The 18,911-nt window shown below is 33.7% G+C and overlaps 2 protein-coding genes across 4 annotated transcripts in view; one reads left to right on the top strand and one right to left on the bottom strand.

The window, feature by feature from the left end:
• Positions 1-18,911, bottom strand: part of mim (missing-in-metastasis) — a 352,784-nt gene that overhangs the window by 98,167 nt on the left and 235,706 nt on the right. The window lies entirely within an intron of this gene.
• LOC147075004 (phenoloxidase-activating enzyme-like) lies at positions 3,430-18,221 on the top strand. Its single transcript, XM_085943179.1, has 5 exons — positions 3,430-3,682; positions 8,905-9,156; positions 11,346-12,144; positions 16,309-16,511; positions 17,166-18,221. The coding sequence occupies exons 1-5, from the start codon at positions 3,592-3,594 to the stop codon at positions 17,576-17,578; spliced, it is 1,758 nt and encodes a 585-aa protein (XP_085799305.1). The 5' UTR covers positions 3,430-3,591; the 3' UTR covers positions 17,579-18,221.

The following is an 18,911-nucleotide window of genomic DNA, read 5'->3' as shown; positions in this document are numbered from 1 at the left end:
AAATAGTTGATAATACACTGAATAAGGGCCCTTAATTTGAGCTGTAACAAAATTTGAAAAAATGTTAATGTGATGTGTCACACTGCCTTTAACATTAGAGATAGGTAGGGGGCCCGCCAAAGATCGTAGCCTGAGGGCCCGCTTCAAGATGTTGGGGCCAGGATTGTTTTCCACTACCTACCTATTTATCCGAAGCGGGATTTTCTATTTATGCTGCAACGAAGTCAAAGTGAAGGAACAGACTCGACGCCACACCAGATATTAGAATGCAACTTACCAGTATTAATTGTTGCCGATATCAAGAAGATATGCAATTCAAGATTATCAAAGTCAGTACCTAAGTGCTTTATTTATTCATGTTTTTATGTGCATATATTAGTGTTGTATATTTAAAAATATGTAATTACTAAAAAAATAATGTGTTTTAATAACTTTTTTTTTTAAATTTTAACTAGTAGGAATCAATCTAAAAAATAAGCTAAGTGTTCCGTTAAAATTTCCTGGTTTGCGAAGTGTTCCATTGCAGAAAATGTTTGGGAAACACTGCTATAGAGTCTTCAGGCATAATACCCTTCGTTTGGTAAACGTATCATGGAAATAAAGAAATAGTGATAGAGGTCATACAGGTAGGCAGGTTAGGTAAGTAAGTATAATATTGTACCCACTACATATTGGGAAACCGGATAATTACATTTTATCACATTTGATATAATATTATTATTATATATTCTAATAATAATAAAACATTTAAAAAATATACTGATACTCTATGTGCAGATTATGTTAAAACTTTGACCAACGCGAAATTAAAATAAACAAACCAATATAATATAATAATAATATAAACTAACATTGAAAAAGCTTTGATCATAAAGACAAAGATGGCATTAACAGACTTCATCTACTTATATATATTTTGTTGGCCATAATAACAGTGGCTCTCAAAGTATTTTAAGGTAACAGTAAGATTTGAAGTCACAGCATAGCTTATCTGGATATTTTAATCGGAGTAATTGGTTATCAGACAGGTACCTCTATTGGATAAATCTATAGACACGTGATTAAATGTAAAGTATTCCTTAATTTAGCCATTGTCGAATATTTGCTATAAAACAGGTTAATTATCTACAGTAAACCGTCTCTGTTCCGGCAAGAACACTGGATAATACTAGTTTTGAGTAATTTGACTTTGAAGTTGTTAAAATGTTTGAAATAATGGTCTTTCATGTGAGTTTATTGAATAATCGTAAAAAGGATGACTTTAAAATAAAGACTGTTTATTTATTAAGAAGGTTTCCAGACGGTAAAGTTTGAAATAAGGAACATTTTGGTACTAACTCAATATGTAATTTTTTCGAATTAGTGTCTTCTGCCAGAACATTGACGAAACGCAGTCTCAAACAGAACATAATATTATGCTAGACTTTTTGGAATGCAATTCAATTTAACACTCTCGTATACCTACATACATTTCGGGATATAAAACTAAATTGACCCAAGTGTTATTTTAAAAGGAAGAAAAACAATGGTCTTCTACCGTGGATCAGTGATTCCTAACGATGGTTTCACGAGCCGCATCGGAGGTTCCGCAAGACCGCAAAATCTAATGGAAAAAATACGACTTGAAAAGTTTAAAAGGAACGGGGTAAAAACTGATTTAACATGACATTTTTAAACAATGAAGCATTTTGAAAGTTTAGGTCAGTCAGTATATCCGAAGTGTAGGTAATAAATACTCAATTAATATCTATATTATTTTGTGCGTAATTATTATTTACTAACCCTAGTTGAAGTGAAATCCTACTTGACTAGGCAAGTCATAGGTACCTACATTACTCAGGGGTACCTGCACCTAGCTAATGCAGTACCTACCTAGCTAAAATAATATAAGGTACATAACATTTGTGATAAACGATAGTAAACAGCAGCATTTTTAATCTGCTAAATCTATCTGGCTATCTAGTAATATTATGATATACCTACTACGTTGCACTTTATACACATGGACCTTAATGTGTCAGGCAATTAGCGATTCTTCAAGATTTTACAAAATGTTGTAAGGGTGCCAAGCGAAAGGGGTTGACAATCACTGATGAATAGAACATTTTTTTTTCCGACCATGTCCGATCCTAATAGGATCATATGGGCATCCAAAGGGTAGAGGTTTGTATTAACAGATTTTTTTTACGAGAAATGGATGTCAGCCACTTGCTCAACCTGTTAGGTCCATACCCTGACTCATTCACAAATTGAAAAACAATATGTGTACTTGCCAGACCCAGGATTCGAACCTGAGACCCACGGCGTGATAGTCCAACGCTTATGCCGCGCGACGCCCGTGGGTGTGGAACATACCTACATACAACCATATGAGACAATAAGGTAAACATATTACATCAAACAATAAATTCACGGTGTAGTCCTCCCAGCAGGCCTATTCTAACATATCACTTAACATCAAAAGCTAATTTTAAAGAGCTAATTGTGATAAATATATCACATTTATCACTTTACGTATTCTGGCGGTTAATTATGTAAAAAAGTTAACCATATGGACTGTCAAAAGGTGATATGTATTAACAGCCCCTCTCTTGGCCGTGCTAACTTTAAGAACGAGACAGAGTACGTCAATTTTACATATTGAGATTTGAGACGCCGCAAGATCTGACTGTTTTGCTGCAATCGCAATGACATGACTAATAAAATTATAGGTTATGTTGATATGTCTGACGTGTCAACTGTCAATACAAAATTCTTGTGTTCGACCGACTAGATGGCGCTGGTTCGACTTTATCCGCTTGGGTTCGGCAGCACGAACATATCCGAATTTGACCGACATGTCTACAAATCTAAATTGTCGTCATATTACGAATTAGAGATAGCAGCCGATAATCGTATAGTGTATAGAATACCTTCCGTGCTGATTTGGAACAATGAAAATAACAAACACTTCCTAAAGTGATAACCATTAAGAATAGACCTGCAGGTATATAATATAAATAAAATTCCATGTGTTCAATAGTCAAATGGTAGGATCGCAGACGCAGGCTGACTTATGCCTTAGTGGTGTTATTACGATATTTTTGTCATAAAAATGGTAGGCATTCTAGTATTCCTACCAAGTATATTGTTTTCTTACTTACGAAAGCGAAATAGCTATCGACTAATAAATCTAATTAATATAATTGATATTATAAACATTTTCTAAAGTGGATTTTTACTAAGTAAATACTAACTATAAGTGATTATGAAATAATTAGGTAGGTATACATATATTATTATAATAATCATTTATTATGGTTCGATAGTTTTAATCCCAACGGCAAGCACGGAGCGGTAAAACCATAAAAAAATAGGTAAGTACATACGCGTATGATTTTCAACGGAAGGTTCCGAGCCTTTAAAAGATTGAAAGCTTGCATAATATCAATAGTCAATGTTTGCAAGCCACGCGCGCGCCTCGCCGGCACATGGATTGATGAAGTTTTTAAAAATTATATTGTAATAGATTATTTAGTTGCCAAAAACCTGTTATTAAATAGAGTACAGTGATTGTGTTTTAAAATTTAAAAAAAAGCTACAAAATAAATCATGAACGACAAATTTTTTTCAAAAATAGCGAACAGTGTCATACTCATCGCCGTGGTAGCGGTGACTTTTTTAAATGTAAATGTTTTGGCGCGTAAGTATCTTATAATATATTAAATTGTTAAATAATATACATTTGAAATATTTCTTCTTCTTCTGTGTACCCACCACTTAAACCGTACAACAGACGTACATACCTCCGTATGTATAATTGAAATCAAAAGTAAAACAATAATAATTATAGTCGCACTCTAAATAATTATATTCTCTGTTTTCGCGTTCTTCACTGTTGATAATCGAGAATTTTTGCTAATCCTCGTTATATCGCTCCAGTAATTATTGTCCACTGTATTTGGTAGAACTATCGAGTACACTACTTTCCCCACTTGTGCGTCGACCCCTGAAGATTCCTCTAACGAGCATTTCCAAATTTTCATTTTCACGCCTGAGTATATGATTAAAAAAATGCGGAACTAGAAGATATATTTTAGAGAGCCAGTCATTCATGTTTATTACATTCATAGCAGATATATTATTTATAAGCGACGTGAGCATCTTACGTTTTCTCGCTTGTTTTATGGTCTAAACACCACAAAGAAAGATGAAGAATACCATAATTATATATTATATAATCTTAATTCATTTCGATATCATACTGTTGTCTCATAATTTTTGTTCGAATGTATTATTACTAGATAATGTAATAAAAAAATCTTATAACAATAAGTATACTACTCAATTATTGAGTGTGAAATATACATGTTATACATTTATGCAGACATAAAACTAATTGAAAATACTATGAACTTCAATGCAAATTGTAAATACTAAATACAGCTGTTGTAACTGGTATTTTATTGGTAATTGATGGTTCCCCAAATGAAAGTAAATAAAAAAATGTTAAACTTAATTTTTCTAAATTATTTATCTAGAATAATGTACTTATTTGTCACGACCTTTTGAAGTGTTAATTTAGTGTACAAACAGTAAGTAACTATATTTTGTATCAGTAGTACGTTTGCTATTGGACCTGGAGATGCTGAAAGGCGAAATTAGAGTCGCAAAAAACTTAACAATTAGAAAATAAAACAAATGACCATTGGAAAATATTTTTCAAATTGCAAAAAAATCTTTAATGTAGTATTTATTTACTTTACAAAAAACAAAAGAATAGAACCGAATATGAAGGTCGTGTTTATTAATTATACGGAAAATAGCATATAAGAAAATAAGTACTACAAGATGTTAATGAACCACTTTTTTAATTAAGACTCATTTGAAAACGGATATAATATATTATTATGACGGCATTGTTTTATTACATTATAATGTTACGTATATATATGAATACCATCAAGATTAGTGTTGGGAAGGTGCAATTAATTTATTTTACGTATATATTATATTTAATTGATAATAAGTATGTACCTACTAGGGTTTACAATCCCGGGATCCCGCTCGATTTCTTGAACCCGAGATTTGTGACTAGAAAAATAAATATTGAATGTGGGGAATTCGAGATTATATTTATATGTCATCATATCATATCAGCCGGGGTCGATCCACCGCTGGATGAATGCCTCCCCAAGCTTCCTCCACTCTTTTCGGGCCCTAGTTCTTTGCTGCCACGTAGGTACATCTACCGAACTTTATGAGTTCGTTTATCCAGTGGGTTTTAGGGCGTCCCTGTGAGCATTTAGTGCCCCTTGGATACCACTGTATGACGGAATTTACTCAGCGGTTAACCACTTACTTATCATTTATATATTATAGCGTATTTTCTCTAAAGAAACAAAACTAATATAAAAATACACGTAAAATGCGATGCAAGATCTGATAATTTCATATTTTTACGGTAAAGTAATGTCGACTTTATAAGATTTTACGACGCGGCGTTTCTAATTAATTTTTATTAATTTCTTCATGGAAAATTTAGCAGACGTCATTCGTGAAGATTGATCAAAGATGTTCTGAAAATAGTATTGAAATTTAAATAACCGTAGCTGTGTATTTTTTCGAGATTATGGGCTGTGAAACTTCTTGTACATACCTAACTTAAAAGAAAAATCCGCACCCAATCGTAATAAATAATGCCTCTATATGTGAAAATGTATGTTTACATTTTTATATTTACTGTTTTACATTGTAGATACTTACAAATATTATGTTTAACCTAATCTCAGAATAAAACCGCTGCCCGGTAGTGCGATCCCTGCCCACTAGCAGTGCAAAAGCTGATGGTTGGTATGCCAAAATTCATACCACAAAATAAAAATATAAAGTATGATAGTCCAACAATAATTATATTATTGAGAAGTTCAAATAACTGTACGGCGGTAGGTGCACGTAACAAATGATTGTTATTCTAACTTGATTGTAATCGTCGTTAGTTGATCATACCAATATACTTGCAACTCGGCGTACCTGCCTAAAAAAAATATTATTAAAACCATTTACTTTTCAACTTGCGAGATAGTTCAGTTCACTCACAGCATTTTTTTGTATTATTTGTGGATGCACCAGTTTACAGGAAGTGTTAAAGATAAAAACCCAGATTTTAAACGTAAATATCACATTGTTCGTCGTTCTGTTATGTCCTAGTGATGAGTAGCTTGAGGAAGTAGGAGATCTGGGTTGGCAGGTAACCTATATGGTTTGATGGTATTAACCTTCCTTAAGTTCTTACCAGAATTGGGACACTCTGTGAAACTCCTTGATGTAATTCTTCACAGTTTTCTTGTACATTTATAGACTGTACGTCTTTGAAGGTAATTTGTCAGGAGATTTACCTTCTAGGATGCTTGAGCGGTGGGCGTTTGTAATTGATTGTGAACACGGCGGAGCAAATAGTGTTTTACGTAAAGTAAAACATTACTATTTATTTCAGTAATAATTTTAGTACAAAGTGTTTGACAGACAGAGGTTACGTACTGTACAATGGTTGGAAACGAGACAACAGGGGTAACATTCCCTGAGATTTTATACTATTCTCTTTAATGGGTTTTTGACTTGAACAAGGTCTGTTTCATCTGCACGTGTTAATTATGATATATGCTTTACATTAACAAGGAATAACATTTATAACATTATTTGACTATGCAGGTGTTCATAAGTGTCTAAACTAATCCAAAAAGATGCACATTTGTGCAATTAATGTAGATAATAGATTGCTTTACCCTGAGTGTTAAACATAAGCTCGTAAATAATATCAGTAATTACCAGTTAAGTGCTTTTTCTGGCTTATTTCCATACTTGCAAAAGCGTGGGAGCAATTTCATAATGATGTACTTGTTTTAAATCAACATAGTTAAAGTAGGGGTGAATGCAGATGTTTACCCCAAAAGGGTGAGAACAGATTGCATGAGCTCGTAAATAATATTAATAATTATCACTTAAATGTATTTCTTAACTCGTGTCAGTATTTTAAAAGAGGGTAAAGTGCTATTTGTATAAAAAGATACATATATCATCTTATTTATTACTGCAGGTGTGCATTCGGTTCAAGACGTTATTTTAGTTAATTTACCGCTTTTAGATGGTGACCTGAATGCTGTGAGATCCCTTTGAACATTTCTTAAGTTGACACAGTCAAGTGGGTGCATAAATGTTTATATTATATTATATTGTTTACTTTAAAAGCTTAAAGTTTGTATGATGCTATAATCAAAAAGCATTGTAAATTAAATAGGTGTGATGTCTTATTAGTGTACACAACAGTTCCATGAATGTTTTGTAAGATACTCACAATTTACATACAATTTACGTTACATACAATTATTGTAATACTACTTTCCTTGCAAGCACTTTACGTTCACACTTAATTTATGTGAAACGTAGGATGAAAATCATGGTTTTATTTCATTAATGCCTAAGAATAAAATAAAACCAACATGCATTATAGATGAGAGTGCACTTACATTAACCGGACGAAACAGATCCTGATCGACACAAAAATTAAGTGGATTAGTTGTCACGTTTATTCAATGCATTGGCGAAAGCATGTATCTTCCAAGCAACGACCATGGACAAAATTTTTTTTTTACTAGGTATTAAAAATCTGAGGTTATATTAGTTTTAGGTCTTTGTGGGTACATTACATAATATGCATAAGTAGCAGTGGTGAAGATTCTGTACTAAACGATTATTTACCGTATACCTTGACTTAATTTAACGAAGTGCATCCAACATACTGTATTTTTTTAATGTACTTTGTACTTGGATCAAATAGTACAAAACCAATAATTCTTGCACCGGTTACTGACGACACAGCGCGAGAAACTATCGACTATAGGTGTTAGTAAAAGAAAGAAAGATTAAGACATTTATATACAACAATTAACTGAATTTTTCCGATTAACCCGAATACATCTCAAAAATGCCGCGCGTTATTGCCTAATCGTTCATTATCCAAGTATTGTTTACACATCTTCTATCTCCGTCCAACAGGAAGTATTCGCTACTGACAGATAGATAGATGCAAAATAACATAAGGATATTGCCTAATAAATATTACAATAAAATAAACGACACAACGCTGTCTTGTACGTTACAGACAAACATTTTGACAGGTGAGTTGCTTAGTTTTGATAATTAGAATGACGTAGTCGTAATGTATGCTTTGACGCGTTTGATTGTAGACTTTTTATGAGAAAGAATTCGCCCAGTACTGTAGGCGAAAAAACTTCTGATAGCCATAACTAGACTTAGCAATTTACCATACGTCGCGGTTTTACCGAAATTGTTCTGTTTTGAAATTTTTCTATAATCTAAGGTTTTGAAGGTGTGTTCTTAAGTCCAGGCCGGTTTTTAATGCCGCATTCAATTAACATTATTTATTTTGTTCAGGATATTTTGTGGCAAGCCTAGCCGTAACTATCAAACGGGACAATAAAGGTATACAATGTACGGATCTGAAATTTGGAAATTTGGTATGTACGGAAAGCAATGTAGAATTCATTTTCCGTAATAGCAAAAAAGACCGAATACGATCCAAGTGACACGGGAACATTTATGGGGCGGTCCAGTTCACTAAATCTCCTTTGGCATAAGTTTCAATTGTCGTAAGTAAACTAAAGTTTACTATATCAAATTAAAGTTAATAAAGTAATAAACAAAAAGTCCCGTAAAATACATGATAGAGCCAATTTGCTATATAAATGGTCTAAAGTCACTAACTTATCGATGGAGACTTGTTAGTCAATGAAGAGGTTGAGGGTAATATTACTGTCAAATTTAAGCTCCATTACCCCTGACAACGACCGAAGCAAAAATCTTGGCCAGCATAAAATGTATTTAAACAAATGTTTTTATTTCCAGAAAATTGCTATACGCCCACAAATGCGATTGGTAAATGCGTCCCGGTCAACTACTGCATGCCACTGTGGACCCTATTGCAGAATCACCACAGGAGTGAACGCCAAACGGAGTACCTGATCAATTCCCAGTGTGGCTACTTGGACTCTACTTCGTACGTTTGCTGTCCACTCCTCGACCAAACCAATGGCGGATGCATCTTTGGAACCTGCACTGAACTGGCATATTGTCCGTCCGTCTTGAGAAAACTCCAGCGTAAGAACATATTTTTTTAACCACCAATGCAATGACTCAATAACATTATTGATGAATCACAACGTTAGTGGATTTTTAAAACAAATTATTTTTTATTCAATGAATAATAAAAACACAAGATAGGTATTATAAGAATGCAACAAACTTAAGAATAACCTTAGAAACGTAGGTACCAATTAGGAACAAATCGAAGAATTATAAATAATAAAAGTAATTGCCATTTTCGTTTAGCTAATTATCTAAACATAGGTGGTCCATTGTCCATTGAAAAAGAAGTTGTCAATTATTTGAACGAACGTTTCCAGGTTTCTGTCACGCTTGCTTCTAAGCAATCCAATAGCGGAAAACTATGTTATTTAAAATTATGAATTATATAACTAAACAGACAAGACCACCCAGTCATTACTCATGCGTAAATAAACCAAATGTTTAGGTCACTGGCATTTACTAAGGACCTTTGATAAAAATAGCATGATTAGTGACGGCAATATCAGGATATCTGATAGTTATATAATATGTATACAATCTTTAAAATACGGAAACATATAGTGACATCATATTATAAAATTAATTGGTAAATGTAAACATACATTACTTGCGTTATGAAAAGACGTTAAAAAATCTTATAATATTAATATTATGTATAGGTACAATCGTTAAAATAAGGAAAAATATAGTAAGATTATATTATTAAATTAATGTAAATATAATATATTATTGAATGTTGCGTTATGAAAAGATGTTGAAAAATCTTCTTCAATAGAGACGGAGCCAAAACGTATCAAAGTGATAACAAAAAATGACCACTAGACTGACCAGTGATTGTTAGCTACAAGCTATAAGTCAATCACGCTGAACTGGACATGACTGAATTCAGACACAAAACACTCTCACTCAACTCAAAAGTTCTGCATTCCTGAATGAACTTTTTTTAACGTTATTTTACTAATTGTGAAATAATTAATATGAAAAGTTTAGTACGATGCTAATTTGTGCTGAATAACACACCAGAGGTTGAAGTGACACATCATAATATTATCATGGTTACACAAACAATATTGAGTGGTACGGGGTGCCTTAAGTAAACAAATTAGGAGACGTGGAGTGGGATCCCCGACCACTTTTGTGGCTAGCACCATGACTTTTCGTGTATACTATCATCTCAAGTAGACAAATCACAAAATAATCTGCATTTATCATATAATTCAAACGCATCCGTACCGCGCTCGCGGTTCCAATGAAGTATCAAGTTACGGAGTGAGCCACGACTACTTCCAGACTACGACCATAACTTATCGTGTATTCACAAAATAAACCGGGTCTCTAACATTATATGTACATGAAAAGTATGCCAGCACCTGGAATAGGAGAACTAAATTCTTAGGTACCTACTTATTAATTAATATCAGATCCCTACGTCGGATGACGACTATTCCCATACATTCGTGTCAACCTCAACAACCTAACCGATTTTTTTTAAACGGTACATGTTCAAACACGCGCGTTATCATGATCTTACTCCCTACTTCAGTTTTAGTTTGTCAATTTATGGCTACGGCCGTATGTTGTAGCTTAACCACTGGGGAATGCCAAAAGAAATGGCGTATTTCAAAAAAAACACTACTTTATTCTTAGGTTAATAATTATTATAAAGCAAACATTATTCGTAGGATGTTTATCACACTTGAATGATCAAAGACATAGCTTTTAATTAGTGTCTTTAGAATGATCTTCAAATATGTTAATCTTGCCCATTTTTTGAATAATAAAATGCCTAATTCTTGTCAAATTTGGGATCACAGAGATTATCAATATAATTTTTTATCGTAAATATTTCACTATAATAATGTCGACATAAATTATACTGATAGTTTTATAAATGCGTTTAAAAATTAATAAATGCAAAAAATTTTAACACCACTGCACATTTATGTACTGAAATATGACTATATTCTCAAACATTAGAGCGAGAGGTTTAAAAGAATACTATTTTATGTAATAAAAATACTTTATGCAGTCATCAAATGTTTAAAATAAATATAAAGGATAATAAGGCTTCAAAATTATATAAATAGATTATCTACAACGTTTAAGGAATGTCCAGGATTATGCTTTGAAAATGTAATAAAAGCTCCATTTTGACCTACGCTGAGCATGTCCCCCCTTAATAGTATTTTTTTGCCTTTCAGTAAGATACGGTTTCGGGCAAGAAGGTCAAGAATATCTGCGTCGCGTTGCATGTAACAGTCCAAACGGCTTTAGCGTATGTTGCAGAGATAACATATACATGCAGACATATGTACCGCTGACTGTTACCCCATCAATTACCATTACACCGGTATACTATTCAAGCACACCGGAAAATGGCGGAAGTTACCCCATCGATGAGAGCACACCAAACGGTGAAAATAATAACCAAACGCCGTTTACAACACCGACTGATAATGAGGGAGAAAATATTACTACCGAAGGAAACCATGTAGAAACTGACGCCACCGATTATCCGTCAGAGGAAATAGAGGAAACGACTACTGATATAATGGACACTTTAGAGGAATCGATCGAAACTACCACTATACCACCAAATAATATTGGTCCGAATTCACCAATCGGCACCCCACCAATCATCACACCACCAATTATTACCCCACCAATTATTAACCCGCCAATTATTACCCCACCATTTATACCACCACCAACCGCACCAGAATACATAGAATTTGCTCCTCCATATTTGGATCTGGATATGATTGTGGCCGAAAGGCTATTGCCGCCGCTAGGGAAGTGTGGAATATCCGCAGCTGAAGACAAGATAGTCGGAGGCAGTGAAACTGGTTTGAGTGAATATCCTTGGATGGGCCTGATCGAGTACGATACGAGAATAGGCGAAGTGAAGGTTGCTTGCGGATCTTCGCTGATTACGAGTCGATATGTTTTGACAGCTGGACATTGCCTCACCAAATCTGCCGTCAAGCGAATTGGAGCTCCGTGAGTACAGCAATTTATTTTTTATATTACGAGCATTTTTTTGGTATCTGATCAATCGTAAGGGACCAAGGACAAAATAAGTAGGTACGTACGAGTGACAACCAAATTGATAGTTTCTTTAATGGTATTAATTGTCAATTCTTGATGGAAAGATATCGTATTAAATTAAATAAAAGACAGTATGATGTGCTTTGTAGATATTAACATAATTTAGAAAAATCAGCACAGGTTTCGTGCAATTCAAATGGACACAATCAATTGAACAATCAGTGGGCCATTGTCAATGAGTTAACATTTATTTTGATTGTCTGAAATCGGTGATAAACATAAATAAATGGTTTTGAGAGATTTATATAAAATGCGTCTTTTGAGAACACCGCATTTACAGAATGTCAAAACAAACTAAATTTACTCATGTTGGACACCTTGTAAGATCGCCAACTATTTGTTGTAAGTATACAATATTATCCTAATGATTTGTGAAGTATACCTGCTCATAGCTTTGGATAATGATACTCGATAACTGGAAATAGATGTATGCTAAACACAGCTTCCTTGGTGTGTTAAAAGTAACCAAAAAATTAGACAAGTAACGAATCGATTAGGTATACATATTTAAAGAATTATAAGTTGCGTAGGTACACGTACTCTGTTTATAATAAAATGTTTTGTACTTCAGCTGAAGTAGAATTCCAACCTGTTTTTTTTGCTACATAACTAAATATTGAATTTACGAATTGCATTCCAGAGACGGGTTTCTTTCTGATTGAATCATATTTAAATAAAAACATATCATAACACTAATACTACAACAACTAAACTGTTAACGAGGTTGTCTATAATCATTCCAAAATGATCAACAATACCAGAGTCACTACCAAGAAAATGCCATATACATAGTACGCACGTAAATAAGTTGGATTAGACAATTTTCGCGGGCATAATGTGTGGCTACAGAGAAATTGAAACAAAAGTGCCAGCTGTCAAATCAACAGATAGCAAGTACACATAGGTATACTATATTAGGTAGTACCTATTTAATGTTATTTACACGTTGCGGACACATCAAAATTGTATTGAGTAGGTAGGTACCGATTATGTATGCAAACCCAAATCATCGAAATGAATAATTTGCATACATTTATGAATAATTCAAAAAGCATGTTGCCATAATAACAACACAAAACTAATAGCATTTCCCATAAGGCACGATTCTCAGCTACGAGGGTTACAATGAGAAGGAGATTTATGTTTGAATACCTACTAAATTTATATTGTGCAGTATTCATACTTTCACCATTAGATATAAATTTAAAATATAATAATAATTTACATAAAACATGTCGCCAATAATAGCAATGCCAATTTCTTTTATTGTATTTGATAAACTGTTAACCATACCTCCTTCGGCCATCGTTGCATTAGGCCCAAAAGCCCCAAAGTACACAAGTATAATAAGCCGCCTTTTTTTTTTTTTTAAATAACTTGACCGAGCTTAATTCGAGAATGTTTAGTTTTTCCGATGTTTAGAAGGGTTTTTCTGATATTAACAGCGCCTCTCAAAGTTGTAAACATTCCCGGTCATCAATCGACACGCCTAAAATAGAGAAAAGTCGGAAACCAAAACTTTATTGAAAAAATAAACTCCAGATATAAGATGGGAACCCCGAAAACAGATGCCACGAATTTCCTTGTTTACTTAACAGTTTTCAAGTAGGTACCTATCTAATAAGAAGTTAACGCTACATTTATCATTGAAATATCCCAGAGTTTTTTAACATTATTGAGCTGCGAAGAAAAACTTGGGACCTTTTTAGCTCTTCCTGCAAAAAAAAAAAATATTAGCTTTTACAAATTCATAGTTCGTTAAAAATCGTTAAAAAGTATCATAGACGACTGAATCATGTACATGTAGATAGCTACTAACAATATAATTGAACGGTCTGTCTGTGATTTGGAAATATTTGCTTTTTATATAGCTCAACAACTACTGGATTTATTGATGATAATAATTATTGAGTTTCATATTCTAGTTTTCTATATCTCTGAAGGTTCCGAAGATACGAAAAAACTTCTCAAAAATAATGCACATGATTCAATTTATCACGAGTTAGTAAAGTTGCAAGATAGCAGCGATGGAGTGGTGAGGTGGGGTGTGGGTGTATACTGCGCGGGTGTAGCTAATAATAAAATTGAATCATAATTAGATAATGCGGTCAGATAGCAGTAATTGAGACGTGTGTGGGTAGCGCGCTTAGATCCAACCGTTGTTCATTTAATCGGTTTGCAAAAAATGACACCAAATCAGCCTATTTTTTATTTTGTATAGTATTTATATATATCGCTAATAGATAATCATTTAAAAATATGTATACTACTTCAGGTTATTGGTTATTCATTCAATTTAATATTGCGATGCTCACGGTTCATGTCGAACATCAATCGCAGGTAAGTAGGTAGATATTGTCTATTTTAATGCGAGTAGCAACGAAAATCTAAACGAAAACGTCCAACATCTGCATGGCCAAGGTGTTTTAATTTTTAATCGTATCTTTAGGCCGGACACGTACCCACTTTATAATTTCTTTGTAATATGTTCACCTCCAAAGGTCAGGACAATAGGAAATTTATTTTTATTGAATAAGATAAATAATAATATGTAGGCAGCAATTGATAGAAGCCGATATAATGATTTCGCCATTATACAAATCGATTTGAAATAATATATTGGAATGTCACTCCATGCCAAATTGACTAGGTAGATATAGATACTAGGTACCTATAACTTACTAAATATTATTATCTAATTATTATTCTGAATAATATTAACAGTACCTAACGATCAATAAAATATTACATATTATATTGTTTATAAATCGGTATTTATAAGCGATAAAAATAAATACCACGTAGGCTCAAATTCTTTTTACTTTTTACGATAAATTATAACCATCGCCTATATACAAATAATAAAAAATAACCATAATATAGCAAAACCTTAATTTCTAAATAGGCAAATTCAATAGGTAGAAATGTAGAATACGATCTCAAAATCTTTACAAGTAAATGGATAATCGTCGCATCATTGGTCGGGGTCGATCCACTGCTGGACTCGGTCCCCAGTTCTACACTCACCAGTGTCTGACTATCTTTTTCTATGCTGATTATAGTACAAAGGCGTAAAAATTATAGTATTGCTGTAAAAAATATAGTACAGGAACATTTTTGGCTTATATCCTTTAAAATTATAGTATTTTGGCATATTTGGCGTAAAATTATAGTATTTTACATTGTTTGCAGAATCAAAATTATAGTATTGTACTATAATCATAGTACGGTTGGCAACACTGACGCTCACGTACATCCGCCGAACTGTAATAGGTAGAGTATACGCTTTATAACTTTGCACTTTTTGCATTTTTTACTACACTGATACGGATCTTTGCCTGATTACCTCACAGAAAATTAGATCAAATGATATTCACTTTGTATTAATATATTATGTAGTAATAATAAAATAAAGAGATTATATACGTAAAAAAAATATTTTTAGAATATATTAAGTGCTTAGAGTATTTAGTATTTAGAGTGCAAAGTTATGAAGTGGCAACTCTACGTCGATCCAGCTGGCGTTGTCGTTTGACCCTTGGGTACCACGGTATGACTGCATTTGTCCAGAGGTTGTCCGCTAGCTTAGCTAAGTGACAACCTGACAACCCATTGAAATTTCATCAGCGTGTGACGACCTTTATCACATCGAGTATTATTGTCTGCCTCATCATACATTGGTTTATTTTAGTAGTCTTTTCGTTTTATACTCAACATGCATATCGCATACTCGTAAGTTGTTTCTTTGTTAATTTCACCAGTAGTCGGCATTTGTCGATATTAATCAAGACACTTTCATATAACCTTACCGACAATAAGAAATCGATTGGTGAAAGTTATAAATCGATAATAATAACATTTAGGGGGTAGTACCTATATACCTACCGTCGTACGCTTCGGCCAATTTATCGTCCTTAAGAGTGCATTAAATACAATGCAAGCGGAAGATCTACTGTTAGAAAATTTGAATGAAATATTGTACAATATTACTACTTACCACTGCATATTGGCTTTTCACATGATTTAGTTGTTAATTATTCATTTTACGTTTTTCAGCTTGAACGTCCGGTTAGGCGAATACGACAGGCGACAAATGGTTGACTGCCTGCCGTTATACGATGGCAAGAAAGAGTGTAACGAAAGGCCGCTGAGAATTCCCATACAAACGTTCATCATACACCCCAAGTACGACGAGAGTTCCTGGAACCACAGAAATGATATCGCGCTAATAAGACTTAAGTACGAGGCACCTTACACAGGTGAGATTTGGTATTAGAAAAACTCCCAAGCCGCTGTGTGTCCATAATATGTACAATTTTGCAGAAAATTAGTTAATCTTTCAAAGCCAATCCATCGTGAGTATATTCATTGTAGAAACTAGAAATTTCTAAACCCAAAAAGCTGAAAGTTCATAAACATCAAGCAAGCAGCTGAAAAATCTCAAATTGTATTTTCCCGGAAGTGATAGACATAATCACAGTCATAATAATTTATACATATTATGTAAAGATATTGATTTCAACTTAATTGTTTTCACTAATGGCATATAGAATATGTTTGTATTTTTTAATACACTGATAACTACTACTTTTACTTATTGTTTATTAACAGAGTGATAGGGAATAGCAGGACACTTGTAAATGATCGTTTAAACTTCCCATATAGTCAACATAGCTATATTCGATATCAGATTTCTTGACGATGTAGGTATCAAATAAAACATTTTTAAAATTGTATCTTCACCATGATCACTAAAAAGATGGAAATAGATTAATAAAATTTATAAATCGATAATCGAAAATCATACAACAATGTCCGTAAAATGGTTGTGCAAGTCCAATCGAATCCTTTAAATTCTCGAGTTGCTTTATGAATACCAAACAATTCAACATTTTAATTGTCTTAAATTTCAGACTTTATTCGTCCCATCTGTCTGCCAGCCTATGACATCTCCAAAAGACCTGGCGGACCCTACGAGTTGACGGTGGCCGGCTGGGGTGCCTCCGAAAGAGGCGGGAGCAGCAATCGGAAACTCCACGTCCATCTACCTCTCGTAAACCTAACGACCTGCCAGAAGTACTACCAAAGAACCAGACTAAACGCTTCGCTGTGGCGTCACCAGCTATGTGCCGGCGGTGTGTTAGGGAAGGATTCGTGCCGTGGGGACTCGGGCGGGCCTCTCATGATGCAAGAACACGACTTTCATTACGAGCTTCACGGAATTGTCAGTTTCGGGCCGACTCCTTGCGCCAGGGCAAATATCCCCGGTGTATATACCAAAGTGGTCGCGTATCTGCCTTGGATAATGAGCGAGTTGAAAGATTGAGATTGTACGATTTGATACTTGCCAAAATTATGTGTTCGTAATAAATTAACTTATTCCAATAAAACATTGCTTTTATATTAATTTCCAGTCATAACTTAGTTGACATACTTACCCCTAATATGACCAACCTTCCCTCTAAGTTCTTAACATGTAGAAAAATCTTTCCAACCTCCGCACACATAAATCCCTGCCTGATTTTTGGTTGTGCCTAAATAGATAGACCCATCAAATATTGCACAATCTTCACAAACCCATTTCTCACAGGACGATTGTCGTCATGTTTTAGTTCATAATTTTAGGTTGAAGAAAAAATGTAAAAGAACACCATCTCTTTTCGCTGTAACTATTTCGATGTTATGTAAATGAGCGATACAATACGAGTTTCCATCTTTTCTTAACGCAATTATAGTAAAACAAAGGTAGGTACATACTGAACCCTAATGATATAAAGAAAGCACAAAACTAAGTTACGTAAGTGCAATTTACGTGAACATAATAATTACTTTTTTGTTAGAGGTACCGACTACTCTCTTCTTTGGCGGTATCCTAATTTGTCGAGTACGTCATGTATGTGAATATTTGCACATACATATTTTTGTGAGTTTATGATAGGGAACGTTGCTTCCGACATTAGGTATACAGTAAAAAAAAAAAAAAAAAAGGAAATAATACACCGTACAACAATTTACATTTTACTCTAGCTTAGTGGTAACCAAGTACCTACCACTGGATTGAAACGATTTAGAATTACTACAAATGATCACTCGGTAAAAAAAGTTAGTGTCTGCGGTTTGAGCGATTGATTCCACCCACTGCCACTTAAAGGTGATACTCTCGATACGGTACAATATTAAATAATAGGTACCTACCACAGGGAGTTTGTGTGCTATTTTTATTAGATTGTTTAGGCCAGTCAATTTGCATAGTAAGTAGTGTGGGTTTCAATCAAGTCAAGACATCTACGATGTCCATTTGTTATTTGAGATAAGCTACAATCATTAGAATAGCATGACGTTTAGAATATTATTTATAAACAATAATTTAAAATTAAATCAACTCAATTCAATCATGACTAAATATTTAACAAAAACCGGCTAGTAGGTATATAATACTAAATAACGATTAAAACAGCTAACAAAGATTTCTATAAAGTTGCATATTTTTTCAAAAACTATAATACCATTATGTACATCCTCTTTATGGGATTAGCTATCTTGCAAGAGATAAGATTGTGTAGCGCTTTGATTTATTTTATGGCGTGGCCCCATTAACAAAGCATATTTATTTACGTAATACTAACTTGGCCAATCCTTCGTACTTAGGCTAATACAAT

Source organism: Rhyacophila brunnea, unplaced genomic scaffold (genome assembly GCF_057557595.1).
Source record: "Rhyacophila brunnea isolate RB1 unplaced genomic scaffold, BYU_Rbru_1.0 scaffold_15, whole genome shotgun sequence".
NCBI classification, from domain to species: domain Eukaryota; kingdom Metazoa; phylum Arthropoda; class Insecta; order Trichoptera; family Rhyacophilidae; genus Rhyacophila; species Rhyacophila brunnea.
This window is presented reverse-complemented; position numbering and strand designations above follow the sequence as displayed.